The sequence below is a fragment of the Panthera leo genome, chromosome A2 (genome assembly GCF_018350215.1).
Source record: "Panthera leo isolate Ple1 chromosome A2, P.leo_Ple1_pat1.1, whole genome shotgun sequence".
In the NCBI taxonomy this organism is placed as follows: Eukaryota; Metazoa; Chordata; class Mammalia; order Carnivora; family Felidae; genus Panthera; species Panthera leo.
In genome coordinates this window covers 144,660,068-144,679,671 of record NC_056680.1, presented here as the reverse complement: position 1 = coordinate 144,679,671, position 19,604 = coordinate 144,660,068, and the positions used below count along the sequence as shown (strand labels likewise).

Sequence of the window (19,604 nt, the reverse complement as noted above, 5' to 3'; positions counted from 1 at the left end):
ACCTGAGGCTTAGGCCTCAGTCTCATGCCAAGTAAGTTGCAGGGCTGGGTGATAAACTCGGGCTGACTCTAAACCCACTAAAGTCGACATAACAGTGCTGCTATTTCGGCAGACCATGTGGAAAGGAAGGTGGTCTTCTTTTCCCAAGGGAGACGACTCGCAGAAGGTAAGTTACGGTCGTAAAGAAGGCTAGTGTTGAACCCAGAATTCAAACCCGGGTCAGTTTGAAGCGAAAGCCTGTGTTCTTTCCACTGAGTGTATTGTATTACGTCTTAGAGTACATTACTGTAATATCTGATTTACTAAGATCTTTTTATTTCTGGTGCTAGCTGCTCTCAGTTTATAGAGGGGGTTGTTTAAAAAGTTCATTTGTGAGGTGATGGCGTGGAAACCTGAATACATTCTCTGCTGGCAGTGAGTGCTGAGCCTGGTTGTGGTTCCGAGGCCAGAGCCCTTTGGGACAGTTGATATGTTTCACCTTCTTACGCCTGTGATACCAAAGGCCATTCTGAGACCTACTCTGAGTTCTGAGGAGGAAGAGAAGCAGATATGTGTTCCTACTTGTTTCCAGATTCCATTTGTCTCTTTGCAGATGTTGTCTCCCTTGGTACAAGTAACAAATTTATAAAGTATGGATTTGAGGGTGAGCACGGAGCCTCTGAGGGCAGACTTGGTTCTGATTATGGCTGGACCAGTTACTGGTTCTCCCATTCACTCTCTACTAGGTGATGTGAGATGAAGCTCTTTTCTAAGGCTTAGTTTCCTCATCTGTAAAATGTCTGGGTGCCCTCATTGTGGGGCTTGAATGAGACAAACAGGCATTAGGTGCTCAGCATAGTTATCTGGACATGGTAGGTGACCAAAAAATGATGGCAGTGGTTTAATCTGCTTTATGGTGCATCTCTTCCGTTATCAAAGATTCTTGTAGAGGTGAATGCTTTCTGGAGTAGACTGTGGTGTAACATTCTGAATTGGGTTTTAGGTTAAGATTGGGATTCCCTTTATTTTGTAGTCACATGTAAATCAGTAAACTGCCTTGTAATTTAAATACTGTATCCTCAAATGATCTTTTGTAAATTTTTATATACTTTAAAACCTAGACTTTATTTTTTATTAAAAAAACTTTTTTCCATGTTTATTTATTTTTGAGAGAGAGAGCATGAGCAGGGGAGAGGCAGAGAGAGAGAGAGAGAGGGAGACACAGAATCCAAAGCAGGCTCCAGGCTCTGAGCTGTCAGCACAGAGACCGATGCGGGGCTCAAACTCACGAATCGTGAGATCATGACCTGAGCCGAAGTCAAACAGTTAACTGACTGAGCCACCCAGGCACCCCTAAAACCTTGACTTTAATTGAAAACACGGTTGGTTGTGTTGCACAAAGTATTTTAAGGGTTGAGCATACATTTTGATGAATGGCTTTGAAATTAACAATATTCATGAGCCGTTTAAGTTCTTTTTGCAGTTAAACGTAATGTACTTTTTGTTTCTCAAATGGAGAAACTGAGGTAGGAAGTGGAATGGACTTTGCCCAAGAGTTATTGACTAAAGGAAGGGTGGGCAAATCATAGATATCCTATAAAAGGCCAAATAGCAATTAAGACTTTGTGGACTATTAAGGTTTTTTTTTCCCCCCAACTACTTAACTCAGCTGTCCCAGCACAGAAGCAGCCATCAATAATATGTAAATGGGAACGCCTGGGTGGTTCAGTTGATTAAAGCACAGGGCTCTTGATTTCGGCTCAGGTGATGATCTGTTGGTCGTGAGATCGAGCCCCACATCAGGCTCTGGACTGCGTGTGGAGCCTGCTTAAGATTCTCTCTCTCCCACTGCTCCTTCCCTGCTCATGCAGGTGCACGCACACTCTTTCTCAAAAACAAACAAACAAACCCAAAAAACATAAATAGATCACCTAGGCACAGTACAATAAATCTTTATTTACGAAAACCGACGATGCCATAGGTGGTGGACCCATGGACTAAAGAAACATACTTAGTTCTGTTTCACTGTAAATCCCTGCCTTGGACCTGCATCTCTCTCTGTAGGTTGATGTAGATTGATTAAAGGTTGATTATTCCACAGGCTTCATGCTCAGTCTTTGCAGATTACAAATCCTTTACCATAAAATGACCCTGGTGTTTACATCTTCAGTTGAGCTGTTTCCCAGACTCTAGATTGGTACAGCTTCCTGCCTTTCAAACTTCTCTCCAAGAATATCCCAACTGGCCCCTGAAACTTTAACATGTCTGCTATTGATTTCTGTATTATATCCTCTAAAGTCATACCATGATTGTGTGTGTGTGTGTGTGTGTGTGTGTGTGTGTTTTCACTCAGCTATTACCCAAGTGGGAAACCTGAATGTCATCCCTTTACTCCTTATTCTGCCTTCTTGACATCTTTACTCTCTCTGCCTACCCCCCCCCCATCCCTACCACCACTGCTTTATTCAGGCCCTCATGATCCACCTGGGCTGTTGCAGATCACCCCACAGCTTCAGAGCTCCCTGTGTCTAGTCTCCCTCCTTCCAGTCTGCCTTTCATTTTGCTGCTGGAGTGATCCTGTTTTCAGAATATCCGATCTTGCCACTTCCTGCTTGAAACCCCTTAGTTGCTCTTCAGTGCCTGTGGTTTAAAGCCCAACCTGGGTATAGAAGGTCCTTTTGATAGGGAGGGGTAGTGCCTGCCTACAGTGAGGGTCCAAGATGTAGGACTGCACCCACCCTGCAGGTGACCAGCCTTCCAGAGGGGAGTGGCTGACTGTTGTGCATGGTCCCTTCTTCTGGCTCGCTTGCCTTTATCCTTTAGTATTCACCTCATGCATTGCATTTTCCTCTGAGCCTTCCTGGAGCTCCCATGCCCATCTCCGTATCTACCTTAGGTGCTTTTCCTGTCTTGTGTGTGCTCCAGTAGCATTCTTTGCTTTCCCCATGAGCAGTTACACTTTATAATCAGCTCTGTGCTTGTAGCTTCAACCCCCCACACTGACCACCCCCGCCCCCACACACAGGCTGCTCCCTGGAGGGTAGATCCTGTGTCTTTTATGTACCTTTGTCCCCAGCTGTTAGAACTGTACACTGTATACCTGGGCTTGGACATTTTGAAGAATGGGCAATATCAGTAAAGAGGTAGGGCCACAGGTACATTTTTCTTTCTTTTTGGGGTGTCCTTATTTTTACTCTTCCAGGGGAATTAAAAGCCTAAGGAAAGTAGCGAGAGGAAAAACCCTTGGGCTCGGGTATCTAGTGCAAAAAATGCTGGGTATACAGGCCTGGGGCTTGGAACTGATCCTTGTATGCTCTTCATGGCCCGGCAGCTCACTCCTGAGAGCTATGGTTCTTCATTTGGAGTGGAGATCAGAACTCAGGGGGCTCTTCATCAAAGTATACGTGTCTGCTGAATACCTACCACCCTCCCTCCACCCCCACTTCTCTGTGGGGCAGGGCATGTTAATACCCTGGTGATTCTTACAGATTTTCCTCATGTTTCCAGTCATTTCTTCCCCTGTCATTTTCTCCCTGCTCCTTATATTTCATAGTTCTTCATTGATAATTCTTATGTCTTATTTCCCTCCTTCTTAGATGGGGGCTTTGGGTGCAATAAGGACCGCACAATGAAGATGTTAGCGTCTCAGTTTAGAACCCTGAATGCATTTGTACTTCCTAGTAGAAACATTGGTATAGATGGGGATTAATGTTCCAAAGTAAAATCGTGTACTTCAGCTACAAGTGAATTAAGTTGGCTTTTATTCATAAAGAAATACATTCTGAATTAAGTAATGGACTTAACTTTTGGAACAAAATGTAAGTCTGTTACCGAAGTAAGGACTCATGGAATCAGACCATTACAGATCATTATGCTGTCCCTCTTGCTGTACCTGCCTCTGCTACCCTGACTTCTTACCATTGCAGATAGATACCCAGGCGCTCTATAAAGGCAGGCTTTTGCGGGGAGGAACATCAGGTTGGCCCTGGAAGGTGGGTTGGATAATGGGAAGGAGGTGCACACTTGTATGTCTGTGCAGTGAAATCACAAAGATTCAAACGGTTATTTGCTGTCATATTTAGAAGTATACTTGGCTGGTTTTGAGATTCAGCCTGTGCAGATAGTTAGCTGGAGCTTCTAAAGAGGAAACCTCTTTATTCTTAAGTGATTGCTTGGTAATCTACATAACAAATGAGCCATTTTGCTTCAGAGATGTGAAATCGGCATCTATAAGTGAATAGTTTTTGAAACTGAAGTTGTTAAGACAAAAGTTCATCTTTTCACGGTAGGGTTTCTCTAGAAAATGCTCTTTACTCTATTGAAATGCAGCTAGTTTAAACTAGGAAAGCATATTCCAATAATAGGCCCATGCAATTAGCCTTTCCTATAATGGAGTGAATGCTGGAATTTTTTGTGCATTATCATCATCAATTGGTGTTTGTCCCAGGGGAACCACATAATAGCTAGAAAACCTTGATTGAGAGATGCAGACAAAGGTTTCTATCTTAATTCGTAGGCATGCTTTAGTTCTTCAGACTAATAAAATGTTAGGCTCTTAAATCTAACACTTTTTTGGTAACCATCTGCTGAGCATAAGACTGAGAGATGGCGCTTCAAAACTATGTCATTATTTTGAATTAGAAGAAAATGTTGAGGGACCGACTCTTCATTTAGTGCCATAGTCATACTAGACCTTGTATAGAAATGACACAGTGGTGTGCTGGCGAATGTTGAACAACCGCCCTGGGGGGATAAAGCCTTGATGCGTAGCATTTGCCGATTTCTGAAGTGCAAGTACTCCACCATGGCTGGTTCCAGACCACAGATGTGATGTCACTGAACTTACAGTTGGGAAGAGATGCATACAGTCAGCTGGCTTCTGCACACTGCTGAATTAACCTCATCGATTGAATGTCCAGAATTTTATAGCCTGGATTTTTTTTTTTAAACCAGCCTGGATTTTTTTAATACTTAATTTCATTCCTGTCTTTACCTTTGTCCTTTGGTTTTTGTTTTTTTTTTTTTAAATTGGCCTTATTGATGTATGATTTATGTACAGTAAAATTCAGCAATTTCAGGTGTGCAGTTTGAGTTTTGACATATGTATACTTTCACCACAACCACGATACCTTATTACCTCCTCTGTACACAGTTGCCAGATTAATTTTTCCAGAACCTTGCTTTGCATGCACCACCCACCTGTGCACAAAACCATCGCGGCCTTGTACCGTCCATAGGATAAAGTACAGCATTCTGTGGTCTGGCTCTCTACCGTCTTCTTGTCTACTTCTCTGGCCTTATTGACTATTGCCTGGCTAAATTAATCTCTTACTCCTCCAGAAAGACTGACCGGCTGGTTCCTAGCACAGTTCCTGTATCATCTGTGCCTTTGCTCATATCTCTATCTGCTTGCAATACTCCTGTTACCTCCCGTTGCTTCTTATCTTGACTGTCTTGCCTTTCTTTAAAAGTCTGGTTTCCACCCCATTTTCTTCTTATGCAGTCCAGGCTTTAGCGATGACTGCCTCATTTGACCTATCATACCATTATTTGGCCCTTAACTTTGCAACTTGTATTGAAATCCCAGGTTTTTTATGGAGTAGTTTGTTCTTCTCCAACAAAGTTGTCAAGTATGATAGGGTAGGGAGTTTAGTACAGCTCAATTTTTAGCATTTGGCATTGCTCAGAAAAACGGTAAGTGGTTCTTGTGACAAACTTTTCAACTCAGTGAGTCACAAACACACTCAGTGACACCGTTGGGGAGAATGATACTGTGCTGTATCCTAGACCTCTTACAGGATGAAGGTTTGGCTTGTTACAGAGCGTGTGTGTGTGTAGTAATGTTTCTCAAAACCAACCTTAGTGATTAAAGTACACGTTGGAGCTTTTATCTTTGCCTTGAAAATTCATTCAAAGGTGGTTAGCATCATGGACTTTGAACTCTTGGCAAGATTTAAACATTTTAAAGTAGGTCCCAAAAGAACGTTCTTTGTTCCCTTCAACAAGTTTTATTTCACTTTTTGAAGTATTGGTAAGAAGTCAAGAGGGTGTATCTCCTTGATTTCCTTCCTGTCCCAGGAAGCCATATTATGGTATTCTGAAAGAACTTCTGTGTCTTTTTCAGTAACTTTGCTATAAGCAAATTGTTGTTTGTTTGTTTGTTTTTATTTTGTACTTTATCTGTAAAAAATTGCATATGTAGTTGTTAAAATACGACGTTGAATCACCATCCAACAAGTGTGTAGAACAATTCTAGATGCCTGTCTCTACGCAGATTCCTCTTCTGTCCTTTAAATACTGGGTGTACTTAGGTTCCACAGTTGGTCATTATCTCTTGTTAGGAGACACACTTTTCTTGGGTGATTTCACCTGTTGTCCTAATACAAGTGTCTCCAAAATTTTAAAATTCCTGGTCTCTTGAGTTGTGGTCTTGAACGGCCAAATGCCAACGGGATATCTCCACCCAACCACCCTTGGGAGATTGCAGATTTAACATGTCTTGAATGGAACACCCCCTGTGAGTCTTTGTGTCTCTCAGATTGCTCTTGCTCTCTTAATGAGTCGTATCCCCACGCACAGATAACTCAGGTCTAAAACATTAGAATCCTCTTTGGGTTTGGCCCTCTTCCTTCACCTTCTGAAAGGTCAGATTCATGTCAAATGTTTTTCTTAACGCCTAAACGTTTTTCTTTTGTTTGAAGTCAGGCTTGCCTCATCCTTTGTTGGGAGAGGGGCTTCCTACCTCCCAGTACATAACTGGTGAACTAAGAGCAGATCCATTTCCCTGGCATCAGATTACCAAGCTCATGAATCTTAAAGGTAAAATTGGAAAGCCTGTATATGTAATTTACAGTGTGCACCAGTGTGTTCTCTCCCTATAGGTAGATATCGCTAGGAGCCCATACCATAAGTAAAAGATGATCTGAGAAGGAATCAGAACAAAAACAATGAGATGAGTCAAATGTTTAATGGCTTCTCATAATTTAATGGTGCCGTCATCTCGTAATAGATCCCTTATGACCAGAAAACTCATTTTTATGAGCAAAGGCTCCTGCTCCCCTGCTCAGTGGCCCCTGCCAGCCTTTTTCTCTAATTTTTCCCACAGTGTTTGTAGGGCTGACCCTTTCTTTTCTTTTCTTTTTTAATTTTTAAAAATTAAAAAAAAAAAGTGTTTATTTTGGGGGGCGGAGGGGTGGAGAGGGGGAGAGAGAGAGAGAGATTGAGAGCGAGAGAGAGCGAGCACACCCCAAGCAGGTTCCAGGCTGCCAGTGCAGAGCCCAACATGGGGCTCGATCCAAAGAAGTGAGATCAAGGGCACCTGGGTGGCTCAGTCATTTAAGCGTCCAACTTGGGCTCAGGTCATGATCTTACAGTTGGTAAGTTCCAGTCCCATGTCAGGCTCTGTGTTGACAGCTTGGAGCTGGCTTTGGATTCTGTGTCTCCCTTTCTCTCTGCCTCTCCCCAACTTGGATCTGTCTCTCAAAAATAAAATAAACATTAAAAAAAACTAAAAAAAAAACCCCAAAAAACAAGTGAGATCATGATCTAGGCCAAAATCAAGAGTCAGATGCTTAATCAACTGAGCCACCCAGGCACCCCCCCCCTTTTTTTTTCAAAATTTTTTGATGTTTATTTATTTATTTTGAGAGAGGGCTGACCCTTTCTGTTGATACCTTTTTCTTTATATATATAAATACATTCACTTTGGCTCCTTCAGATGGCTTGCACACCTTTCTTCCTGGGAGCTTTGGGGGCCATCTTAATTTCATGTGTTTGGATAAAACTTCCTACAGCTGCCACATAAGAACAAAGGACTAATCTCCCCTTGGGTTCAGCTAGCGTCACTACCTCCTGAAAACAGCCTTTCCCTTCCCACCCTCCTGGGTTAGGAGCACCTTCTTTAAGCCTCCTTTGCATCCTCTGGGTAACTCTTATGGTAATACTCACTGGTAATTGCTTGCTTGTCAGTTTCCTACTAAAGCCTACGATATCTGAGGGCAGATACCCTCTAATGTTCAGATCCCACTGTCTAGCGTAGTGCCTGGCACCCATTCATATTATTCATTTATTTTTATTTTTTCACGTTATTCCTTTAGCTAGAATTTGTTGAGCACTCATTTTTGCCAGGCAGAGAACAAGTCAGATAAGGTTCCTGCCCTCTTGGAACTTGAATTCTGTCGGAGGTGAGGGAGGTTTTATTTATTTATTTATTTATTTATTTATTTATTTATTTATTTATTTTATTTTTTTAAATATATGAAATTTATTGTCAAATTGGTTTCCATACAACACCCAGTGCTCATCCCAAAAGGTGCCCTCCTCAATACCCATCACCTACCCTCCCCTCCCTCCCACCCCCCATCAACCCTCAGTTTGTTCTCAGTTTTTAACAGTCTCTTATGCTTTGGCTCTCTCCCACTCTAACCTCTTTTTTTTTTTTTTTTTTTTTTTTTTTGGTGAGGGAGGTTTTAAACAAAGTAGTACTTTGATAAGACCTACAAGGAAATGGACATAAGTAGAGAATAACTGGGGGTCTGTTGGAGTGTGTAATCCAGGTGATCAGAAAGGTATCTGAGGAAGTGGCGTTCGAGACGCACCATAAAGGATACTCAGAGGAAGCAAGCTGTCTGTAGACACAGAGGAGTCAGGGCCAGCCGGGAGAAGTAGCCATTGCAAAGACGCTGAGGAGGGGTAGAGCTTGTTGTGTTTCAGGAAATGAAAGAAGACCAGTGTGGCTGGAAAGGCAGAGAGGAAGAATGTGGTACGAATAGGTCTTTGTAATAATAACTTGTCTCCTGGCTGTTGTGAGGGTTCTGAGTTAGTACAAAGGGCTTAGAACAGTACTCAGCCTATTTGAGTGCTAAACGAGATAGCTGTGAATACATGTGTCTAAAAAGGGGAAGTAGCAATTTAAAAAATTGGGAAGGGGCTGCACCGGCATAGAAGTTGGGCAGAATGCCATTTGGGGAACAAGTTATAGGTTAATAAGCCCGTCATTAGTAATTGCTGACATCAATATAATAAGGGCCTAAGCATTTACATGTAAAACGTCACTTGTGTATTTAACACTTGAGATGCAAGAGATGTAATTTCAGTTTTGTGTCTTAGTAACCAGGGCGGACTAGATTGTAGGTGTGTCCTGTGAAAGCTGCAGATATGGTTTTTGGAATATTAATAATAGCAAATACTGAGCCTTGCCTTAATCTTGTATTTACTATACTCCTTTTTTACATCAGGAAAACCAAGGCACACAGAGGTTTAAGTGACCTGCCTGAGACCGTCTGGCAAGTAAATGATCAAGCTGAGATGCCCATTAATGAGTCCACTCCTCTAACCACTAGAATTCTGAACTTATTTTCTTGTGAAGTCTCTGTTCTTGGGGGAAAAAAAAAGCCCTCTTCCTCTGGGGTAGGGTAGCTCTGAAACCGGCTGATTTTTGTGACACTAAGTAGTAGAGAGGTGACTGGGCCTTAGGACTTCCTTGGTGTTCTGTCTCTAACACGTGATTCTGCAGTCCTGGATTTTATGTCTAGATAGTGCAAATGTTGAATATTTTCTATTTATTTTAAAGTGATGTTAGTGGTTCCTTTTTCACAGAGAAATTCTTAATTACTGCTGGGCACATTGCAGTCAGGAATTGATCCCTTTCTGGCTTCCTTCTGTCAACCAGTATATTCATGAGTCACCTTCCTTTGCCACCTAGCCAGCAAATGCTTAGGGATTGGAGTACATGTTACCCAATCGAGCCAAAGAGCGAGAAAAGTAAATTCGTGAGGGGAATACATTCAAATACGAATATTCGTCTTGATGTGTTTAAACCTGTTGAGACAGTTCTGTCAGAGTTGAGGGACAGATTAATGATAGATATATTGGTTTCTTGTTTGCTTAATTTTTTAAGGCAGTCATTATTTCCTTGGGAAAAAAATACTGAAAAGAAAAAACCTGGTCATACAACACTATATGTCTCTGCAGTGAGTAATATTTACATGGTCCTTAATAATGTAATCTCTGAATGTTAGTTTGATCAACAGTGGTGTTATACATTTGTTCCATGGATAGGGAGAGGGAATGTGGGGGTAAGGTGAAAATCCTGATATTCTATAGTGAGAAAGTCTTTTGATAATATTTGTAACCAGAAAATCAAATAATATGTAGATATATGGAAAATAAATACCATTTTATATGTTTGAATTATTTCCTATTAGATCTCTTGTTTTAAGGAGTCAAGAGTAAACTATGGCTTCTAATAAATTAGAGATTTAACTTTATTTCATATAATGTTAAGTATCTTTTACTGAGATTTTGTGTAAATCTGTATAAATCTTTTGTGAGTATTCATTATTTTTTTTAATCTTCGTTTATTTTTAAGAGAGGAGAGAGCATGAGCCAGGGGAAGGGCAGAGAGAGAGGGAGACAGGATCCAAAGCGGGCTCTGTGCTGACAGCAGAGAGCCTAATGTGGAGCTCGAACCCCCGAGCCGCAAGATCATGCATGACCTGAGTGAAGTCAGACACCCAACCCACTGAGCCACCCAGGCGCCCTAAGTATTTATTATTTTGTATGCTGTGAGAGCAAAAGTAGTTTGGTAACAGGAGATATTTAAAATATCAGGTCTACTCTAGAAATAAGAAATTAACCTCACATTCTATTTGGGGCATAGATATAGAAGTGCAAATGCTTTGTATATTTAGAGAAGTAGGTAAGATACTCTTCCTGTCATTTAATTCAATGATGCCATGTCAGACTAAACTCTTCCCTTCCTTTCACCTTTTCGTGCCCAGGTTCTGGAGTTAATCTGTCTTATGGGTTAAGTGAGATTTAATTGGCTAGTCTGGTCTTTGAGATAGCTAACCAAGGGTGTTTCGTGTCTTAGTGCGTTCTTGTTCATAACTCCTGAAGGGCCATCCTCACATGAAGGTGCCGTGTTAGGCAAGAAGTAAGGTCAGTAGAGTGGATCTTTTTTCCCTCGGGTGACCCAGCCGGGGTTGCAGTTGAGTTGGTGAACAGCATGAGAGAACAAGAGCCCTGGGCAATTTGAGCTACAGATGGCGATTGGGGTAGTGTTTAAAGATAATGAATTTTGTTTCACTGTAAAAGCGTTAATGCCAGTGTTGGTGAGGGTGGGAGGAAACCAGGTTGGCTCTTATGACGATGGTTAGAAAGTAGCTGGAGGCAGTCTTTTTGAAGGACACTTATCAGAATGAGGTATATATCCCTTTGACCCAGAAGTCCCACTTGTAGAAACTGCAAACAGAAACTTGAAAAACTATAGCAACAGGCATGTACTGGAGTGTTCTTTGTGACGTTGTAGTAGCAAAAAGCTGACCATAAACTACCAGTTCACTAATGGATGATTAAATTATGGTACTTTGATACCGTGCGAGCATTAAAAGGGGGGATGGCTTAGACCTCTGTGTACTGATCAAGATGTCCTCCACGTATTCCGTGGAGAGAGGTGTTTACACAACAGTTAACACTTGTGTGTCTGTGACGATATGAATGTGTATATATAAAATAAACTGGTATATCTGGGCAGTGAGACTAGCGGGTTAGGGGATGGGAAGGCCACGCTGGGCCCCACTCACATTTTAAAAGACAGTTTAGGGAAAAGGCCTACAAGTCCGTGCTTCACCAGAGGAGGTTATTCAGTTGTATTGAGAGGTGCACTCAGAACAGCACTCTGCCCTGTGGTGTGGCACCCGAACCCATCAGTCCTGTTTGACTCCGTGGTACAAACATGAGAGAGGGAAACTTAATAGTTTTGTCACCTTTTCGATGCCAGATTTTCTTCTATATATACACCCACTGTTGTGTGTGTCTGAGTTTGTTTTCTCTTGTTTTGCTGTATTTGATTTTTTTTCACATTGTTTAATTATTCAGGAAGCACGCCTTGTGAGAAATTTGATTTTTAATTTCCTTCCTGGACCTCATAACAATACAGCTTTTATTCTCTTACTGCTTATGCAGATTTAATACTCAAACTTTTTTACTTTAAATTATTAGACTAGCTTCCCTATCCTTATCACTTCCATACCTCTTAATTGTACCTGACAATCAATTAAAAAAGTTTTTTTTAATGTTTATTTCTTTTTCTTTTTAAAAAAATTTTTTTAATGTTTGGTTTTTGAGAGACAGAGTGTGAGTGGGGGAGGGGCAGAGAGAGAGGGAGGCACGGAATCCAAAGCAGGATCCAGGCTCTGAGCTGTCAGCACAGAGCCCGAGGTGGGGCTTGAACTTGCGAGCTGTGAGATCATGGCCCGAGCTAAAGTCAGATGCTCAACTGACTGAGCTACCCAGGCACCCCTGTGTTTATTTTCGATAGAGAGACAGAGTGTGAGCAGGGGAGAGGGGAGGGGCAGAGAGAGAAATACACACATAGAATCTGAAGCAGGCACCAGGCTCTGAGCTGTCAGCACAGAGCCCGACACGAGGCTCGAACCTGTGAACTGTGAGATTATGACCTGAGCCGAAGTTGGGCGCTCAACTGACTGAGCCACCCAGGCGCCCCAAACCTGTTACTTATCTCTTTATATGTGTATTGCTTTAAAAAGCCTGAGTCTGTACCACTGTCTTCCCTCATTTAATTTTTATGAAATCGAGGTTAAGGTGTTACTAATATTTGACACCTGCTATGCCTAATGAATGTGGAGTTGCAAAGTGGACAGCAGGTGTTGGTCCTTCATGTTCTGGAAAAAAACTAGGGAATCAAGAGGTCCTTCTGACCAGAGCTTTAGAGCAATGATTTATAATGGCAAACTAATGGTTTGTACGTGCATGTGTGTTCTTTTCCCCCTTTCCTTTGGGTTTATAGGCATTTATATTTGAATTTCAAAGAACTTGCTTTAAGAAATTCTTGAGATTATTGATGTTGTAAAATTACTGTGGGGGATTCTTGGTCTCTAGAGACACAAATGCATAATTAGACAGTATGGAGAAGGAAAGGAGGAAGAGTCGTGGCCTGGGTTATGGACGTGGATCTTTCCATAAGTAGCTCCGTGACGTTGAGATGTGTTGACTGCTTCATAAAAAGGAAAGGTTGGGGGCACCCGGGACTGTCCAATTCTTGGTTTTGGCTCAGGTCTTGATACCACAGTTTGGTTCGTGAGATAGAGCCCTGAGTTGGGCTCTGCACCGACAGCATGGAGCCTGCCTGGGATTCTCTCTCCCCCATCTCTGCACCCCACCCACATGCACACACGCGCATTTTCTCTCTCAAAATAAATAAACAAACATTAAAAAAAAAAAAAAAAAAAAAAGGAATGACCGCATGCCTAAAATCTCTTCCTGCTCGATTTCTGTGATCCATTGTTTTTCACTTTTCTATAATCTTCATCTGTAGAATGGGTACCACTGCTTGTATTTGTTAATTTTTATACAACACTTTGCAGTTGTGATATACTATATGTCACTTGGAGAGTGGCAAAGAATATATTTCCTTTAAAAATGTCACTGCTGGAGGGGCGCCTGTGTGGTTCAGTCTGTTAAGTGTCCGACTTTGGCTTAGGTCATGATCTCACAGTTGGTGAGTTTGAAGAATCCTCTCTCTCTGCCCTCCCCCCGCCCCTTGTGCTCTCTTTGTCTGTCAAAAATAAACATTAAAGAAAAAAAAAGTCCCTGCTGAGGCACCTGGCTGGCTCAGTAGAGCATGCGACTCCTGATCTCAGGGTAATGAGTTTAAGCCCCATGTTGGCCATAGAGCTTACTTCAAAAAAAAAAAAAAAAAAGTCACTGCTTACTGTAAATGATTCACATATGCTTTGATTAAGTATGTCTGTGGGTAGGGATTATTAAACAATTCTGTTTTCATTGAGTGATATTGTAGTCTACGTGTCAAGTATTAGGGTAAAAACTGCTCTCCTGTATTGAAAACAAAGGAAGTAAAGTTTTCAAAGATGTTCAGAGAAGAGAAGAACATTGGAAGCATGAAATGCCAAAGATACTGCATAAAGCCATATTAAATTTAGCTTAATAATACTTACTGAGAAGCCCCTCCCACTATGTCCTAGGCACTGTTGATGGCACGTTGAAGAAGCATACAGCCCAGAAGGGGAGATAGCATGTTTTTTTAAATAGATAGTTGCATGAGGATTTTGCAGAGGGCCACTGGACTCTTTGCATGTTTCTGTATCATTTATGGGGAAATTACATGTTGTCTTTGACTTCACAAAGTTTTCAAGTTCAGGTGCCATTGTCATCCTTAAGGTTGTGATTCATTTGTTTTTCTCCTCCAGCCTCCTGTGATTAGGTAGTCTGCCTTTGGAATGACAGGGTTCTTTCTGGTAGCTTCTCTGACATGTGGATAGTGGTTTCATCTGCCTCCAAACTGAAAACAGGAAAGGTGGAAGTTGTGATCAGGTACCAGTATCTTTTAATGTGTCCTACTCCTAAAATTTTTCCGAAAATCGTTTTTTAAACCATTTTTCTGGAAAAGTTTTTTTTAAGGATTTTCATTGTGACCTTGATGTCTCTGGGGTGTCTTCTGTCTCGAGAATCTTTTAAGTCCTCATTTTTTCTCCACAGTTCAAAGCTCTGTTCTAAATATATGGATGTTTGACTAGTTCCCTCACAGTGCATGTCAACCTTCCAGAGAGGTAGAGTGTAGCTAAATGTATACAATCTTCTGATTTAAAAAAGGAAGAAGAAGAAATGGTAGGTATTGGAAATTAAATAAAAGTAAATAATTTTGTTTTATTATGAAATTTTTCAAGTGTGCACAAAATGAAAGATGAGTTCACTGAGTCTCTGTCACTTAAAACTTTGCAGTTATCAGGACTTTCTCACACTGCTCATTTTCTTCTGTCTGAAATATTTTAGGGCAAATCCCAGACATTGTTGTCATTAACAACCACATAAATCAGTTGGTCCCTCTTAAAAATAGAGACATTTTCTTAAAGAGCCATAATATCCTTATCATGCTTAAGATAATAAGCAATTCTCTGGGAAAATGATTTATTTTTAACATACTGTGTATTTTATCTTTGAATCAAGCTATAACAAATCATGAAAATTAAGCTTTTGATTAATCTTATGATTTATTTAAGACTAATATACTATTTAGTTAATATATTGTTAATTTATGTATATGATTTCTACATTTTTAATTAAAAGTAAACAAAATACACAGTTGCCAGAATAGCAAAACAGTGAAGTTTATTAAAGAGCTATTTATATTTTATTGATAACCTTTTATTTTGAAAGTAAACAAAATGAACAGTTGCCATAAAATAGCAAAGCAGTAGAGTTTTTTAAAGAGCTATTTATATTTTATTAATAATCTTCTAAATATTTTGAAGTGCTTAACTGGAATTTGAGCTTCTTAGAAAGTATATATTTTATTTCTGTTTTTTGTTTTCTTTTAGGTTTATGTATTTTCAGAGAGAGAGAGCACAAGTTGGGTAGGGGCGCAGTGGGGGTGTGTGTGTGGAGAGAATCCCAAGCAGACTCTCATGCTGTCAGCGCAGAGCCCAATGTGGGGCCCAAACTCACTAACCATGAGCTCAGGTCTGACCTGAGCCAAAGTTGGACACTTTAACCGGCTGAGCCACCGAGGTGCCCCCATTTTACTTGTTTTGACTGGGGTTTTTTTGGTCTCAGGATGGCATCATTTTTCCATATTTTCCTTTGCTTTTCTATTGGGCTTTATAGGTCTGCTTTATTTTTTAATGTGTATTTTTGAAGGAAAGAGAGAGTGTGAACGGGGGGCGAGGGGGTGTCAGAGAGAGACACCCACACATACAGAATCCAAAACGGGCTCCAGGCTCTGAGCTGTCAGCCCAGAGCCCAATGCGGGGCTTGAACTCACGAACTGCTAGATCATGACCTGAGGTGAAGTCGGTCGCTTAACCGACTGAGCCACCCAGGTGCCCCATAGGTCTGCTTTATAAAACCTTTTTGTGGGGGGTGGAGTGGGGCTTAGATTTCCTGTATGTCTTTCTGATATATTTCCCTTTTCTAAAATCTATTTGAAAGAATTATTTTCTGTGACTTATGACTCTTAATTTTTCTTTGGAATCTTTTACTTTATTATTTGGAACTCTGGAAGCCGAATAATGCATCCAGGAAAAGCTAAGTTATGATGATTTTCCCATTAAAAAAAATAACATTTACTTAGATCTTGCCAGTGTTTACTTTGGTTTCTGACATGGAAGCTTTAAATGAAAGCATAACACTTGAGGGAAAAAAATCTCTTCTAAGGCTAGTGTGATTTATAGTCTGCTGGGTGGTAATGAACATGCTTGCTGTTTAACCTTGTTATTACCCATTGAAATTTTTGACTATGTAAAATTTTTGAAACACATGCTACCTAAAAAAAATAGTACATGCTACCTTTTACCCCTTAGATAAAGTATCTTTATTCAGTATATCCTAGTAAGTTGTCAAAGTTTTTTGCTTTACAAGCTTCTGGAGAATACATACTTATTTTGAAAAGACTGTTTTTAAATAAGTGATCACTCAATCACTTAGGTTTCTGGCAGTTACAGTCAACTAATTTAGTTGTAAACCTGCAAACAAACAACTGGAAAAGTATATTGGGGCACCTGGGTGGCTCAGTCGGCTGAGCATCTGACTTCGGCTCAGGTCGTGATCTCGCAGTTCATGAGTTCGAGCCCCGCGTTGGGCTCTGGTGCTGATGGCTTGGAGCCTGGATCCTGCTTCAGATTCCGTGTCCCCTTTTCTCTCCGACCCACCCCTGCTTGTGCTCTGTCTCTCTGTCTTTCAAAAATGAATAAACATAAAAAAAATTTTTTAAGTGTATTTTATTTATTGGAGAATGTCTTTTTTAGAATTTTTTTTCTTAATTAAATTTTATGGGGGCACCTGGGTGGATCAGTGGGTTAAGCATCTGACTGTTGATCTCAGCTCAGGTCTTGATCCTCAGGGTCATGAGTTCAAGCCCCGCATTGGCTTCCATGCCTACTTAAAAAAAATAAATAAAAATTAAAAAAATTAAAAGTTCATAAACTTTGGTTATCTGATTTTGATAACCACCATAGATAACATTTTAAAGGACGGTAGCCCACTAACAGCTCTCAAACATAGCTAAAAACAAACCAAGGGGGATGCCTAGCTGGCTCCATGAGAAGAGTATGTGGCTCTTGATCTTGGGGTTGTGAGTTTGAGCCCCATGTTGGGGGTGGAGATTACTTAAACAAAAAAACTTAGGAAAAGAACCTGCCAATGCCTCCATAACAGTATGGGAAGTTTCTATTTCACAAAATAAGCATATGCCTTGTTAGTTCCAGATGACGTCATTGTATTTTGTGGTGCCGTATAGCAACCATTATTCATAATGAAAACATCAAGAAAGGATGTTTGTTTTGTTTTAGTATTCTCAAGAATGTAGAAGAAACTTAATTTTTTAGATATTAAAAAAGATTTTGCTTAAGTAAACTTTAGTTCTGTGGAAACTAATCTCTAGTCAGTTTTGTATATTTTTTACATTAAAAAAAATTGAATTCCTGAGGTGCCTGAGTGGCTCAGTCGGTTGAGTGTACGACTCTTGATATCAGCTCTGGTCATGATCCCAGGGTCCTGGGATCGAGCCCTGTATTGAGGTTCTCTCTCTCTCTCTGCCCCTCCTCCCCCACCCACACCCCAAAATTTGAATTCCTGTTGTGTCAGATACTGGGCCAGGTACCTTTCTTTGTAGGTATTTTATTTCATTTCATCTTCAACAATCCTGTGAATGAGGTAGAAATCCCTCCTCAGTCACCCACTGCCCCCCCCCTTTTTTTAAAGATTGGGAAATAAGCTGAGAGTTAAGTGATTCACAAGATAACTCCTTAAAAAAATTTTTTTTTTCACTGTTTACTTATTTTTGAGAGACAGAGCATGAGCATGAGCCCCAAGCTATCAGCACAGAGCCCAATGTGAGGCTCGATGTGAGGCTCGAACTCAAACTGTGAGATCATGACCTGAGCCGAAGTCGGAAGTCGGAAGCTTAACCGACTGAGCCACCCAGGGACCCCAAGGTGACTTTTTAAATCACGAGTGTTCATCTGCTTATAGTATATCGTTGCTTGGTTTATCCATTTATACTTCAAATTTTGTGTGTGCAAAACTGAACTTAGCATCTTCCATAAAAAATTTGTCCCTTCTGTCCTGTGTTCCACCTTGCCGTTAATAGTATCACCTCTGCTGTCCGACAAGGCTAAAACTATAGTCAGACCTCAGATTGGCAGTTTCGGGTCATGCCTGTCTTGCAACTTCATATGTTCATTTTATATAGTATTGATTGAGTCCCTACTATGTGCCAGGCACTCTTCTAGGCTCTAAGAATGCAGCGGTGAACAAACCAGAGAATCCTTGTCCTTACGAAGTTTGCATTGTGTAGTAGGAGACAAGAGATAAATAAAGTAAAATACATAGTATATTAATTAGTTGCTGGGAATGTAGCAGCCTGTGGTTGTAAGTAGAATGATCCCAGAAAGCTTCACTGAGAGACATTGGAGCACATGTGCTCTGTTTACATTTAGAAATGAGATTGACTTAGAAATCTGGTTTTTTTGGTTTCCCACGAAAATGAGATACTCTAGCAGCACTGGAGCTGCTTTCTATCAGCTATGCTGTGTCTAGTCAGTTGCAAAGCCTGAGAAGTCTCTCTAATCCCTCCCATCATTCCCATGGCTGTTACCTTAGTTGAGGCCTTGAATGTTTCTTTTCTGCTCTTTTGCTTTAACTGTCTATCACCCCTTCAGCCAGTCCACACCACAGCTCAGGTAGCTTTGTGTAAAGCACAGTTGCGTTCACTGTGCCTAGGAATACAAACTGTCTCTGTTCACCGTATAAAATCCATACTTTGGGGCCATTTGATAATCTGGTCTTGGCTTACTTTCTTACACTTCCCATGGTCTACTCATCACAATAAAAATGTAGTGGTCCCCATTCTGTGGACATATCCTGTGCTTTTCTGGTTTTGTTTTAAATGCCTCTCCCACCTCTGCACATCTAAATCCCATACTGTTCTTAAGCCCTGTGTAAATCCATCACTGTCTATACCTGCAAACTAGAAGAAATCTACTTCTGTAGACCCTAGTAGCACTTGGTGCAACCCTTTTTTACCTTTACTCTTTAACGTACAGATCTCCTGTTCCCTTGCTAAATTTTAAGCAGGTTCGTCCAAGAGTGGTTTGTGTTTGCCTTATGGCTCTTGGGTGTAGAATATTTAGTAAACCAACTTTTTGACAGAAATAAAGCCTGTGATCTTTTGTGGATTTAATAGATGCTAACAGTATATTCTCCATAGCTCAGCACAATAGATGCCTGTCACTTCATGTGGAAAGCTTAAAATATTTTGGAGGGTGATACAGGGAATAAAATCGTCTGAGTTTAGGAAATATGACACCTGCATATTGTTTTGTTGATTGCTCTTGACATTGTATTATTGTCTCCCAGATTGAGATAAATGATAAAAATATGCCCTTATTCTTTATATTTTATTTCATCACTGGCAGAAGGCTTTTTCCTTCCCTATTACTGCCTTTCATCCTTTTCCCCATGCTTATTTTCTTGATAGCTTTTATTTCTGCTGTTTTCATTATTTCTCTTTTCTGTAAAAGTCCTCCCCTCTCCTCATAAAAAGAATACAAACCTTTAAAAGCCTTTTTTTTTTTTTTAATTCAAAC

General features: G+C 40.6%; 1 protein-coding gene across 13 annotated transcripts in view; it reads left to right on the top strand.

The window, feature by feature from the left end:
* Positions 1–19,604, top strand: part of UBE2H (ubiquitin conjugating enzyme E2 H) — a 102,872-nt gene that overhangs the window by 29,889 nt on the left and 53,379 nt on the right. For 3 of the 13 annotated variants that reach the window (XM_042924461.1, XM_042924460.1, XM_042924459.1), the window contains exons 1-2: positions 13,679–14,334; positions 14,500–14,628. The exons of 4 other annotated variants lie outside the window; for them this stretch is intronic. Coding sequence is in view for 5 of the 9 variants with exons in the window: in XM_042924434.1 (XP_042780368.1) it covers positions 14,273–14,334 (62 nt within the window). In the remaining 4 variants the exon portion in view is untranslated. Of the gene's footprint in view, positions 1–6,684; positions 6,799–13,678; positions 14,335–14,499; positions 14,629–19,604 lie in introns of those variants that run through there. 6 more of the 13 variants (XM_042924434.1, XM_042924455.1, XM_042924441.1 and 3 more) reach the window with 4 other exon arrangements.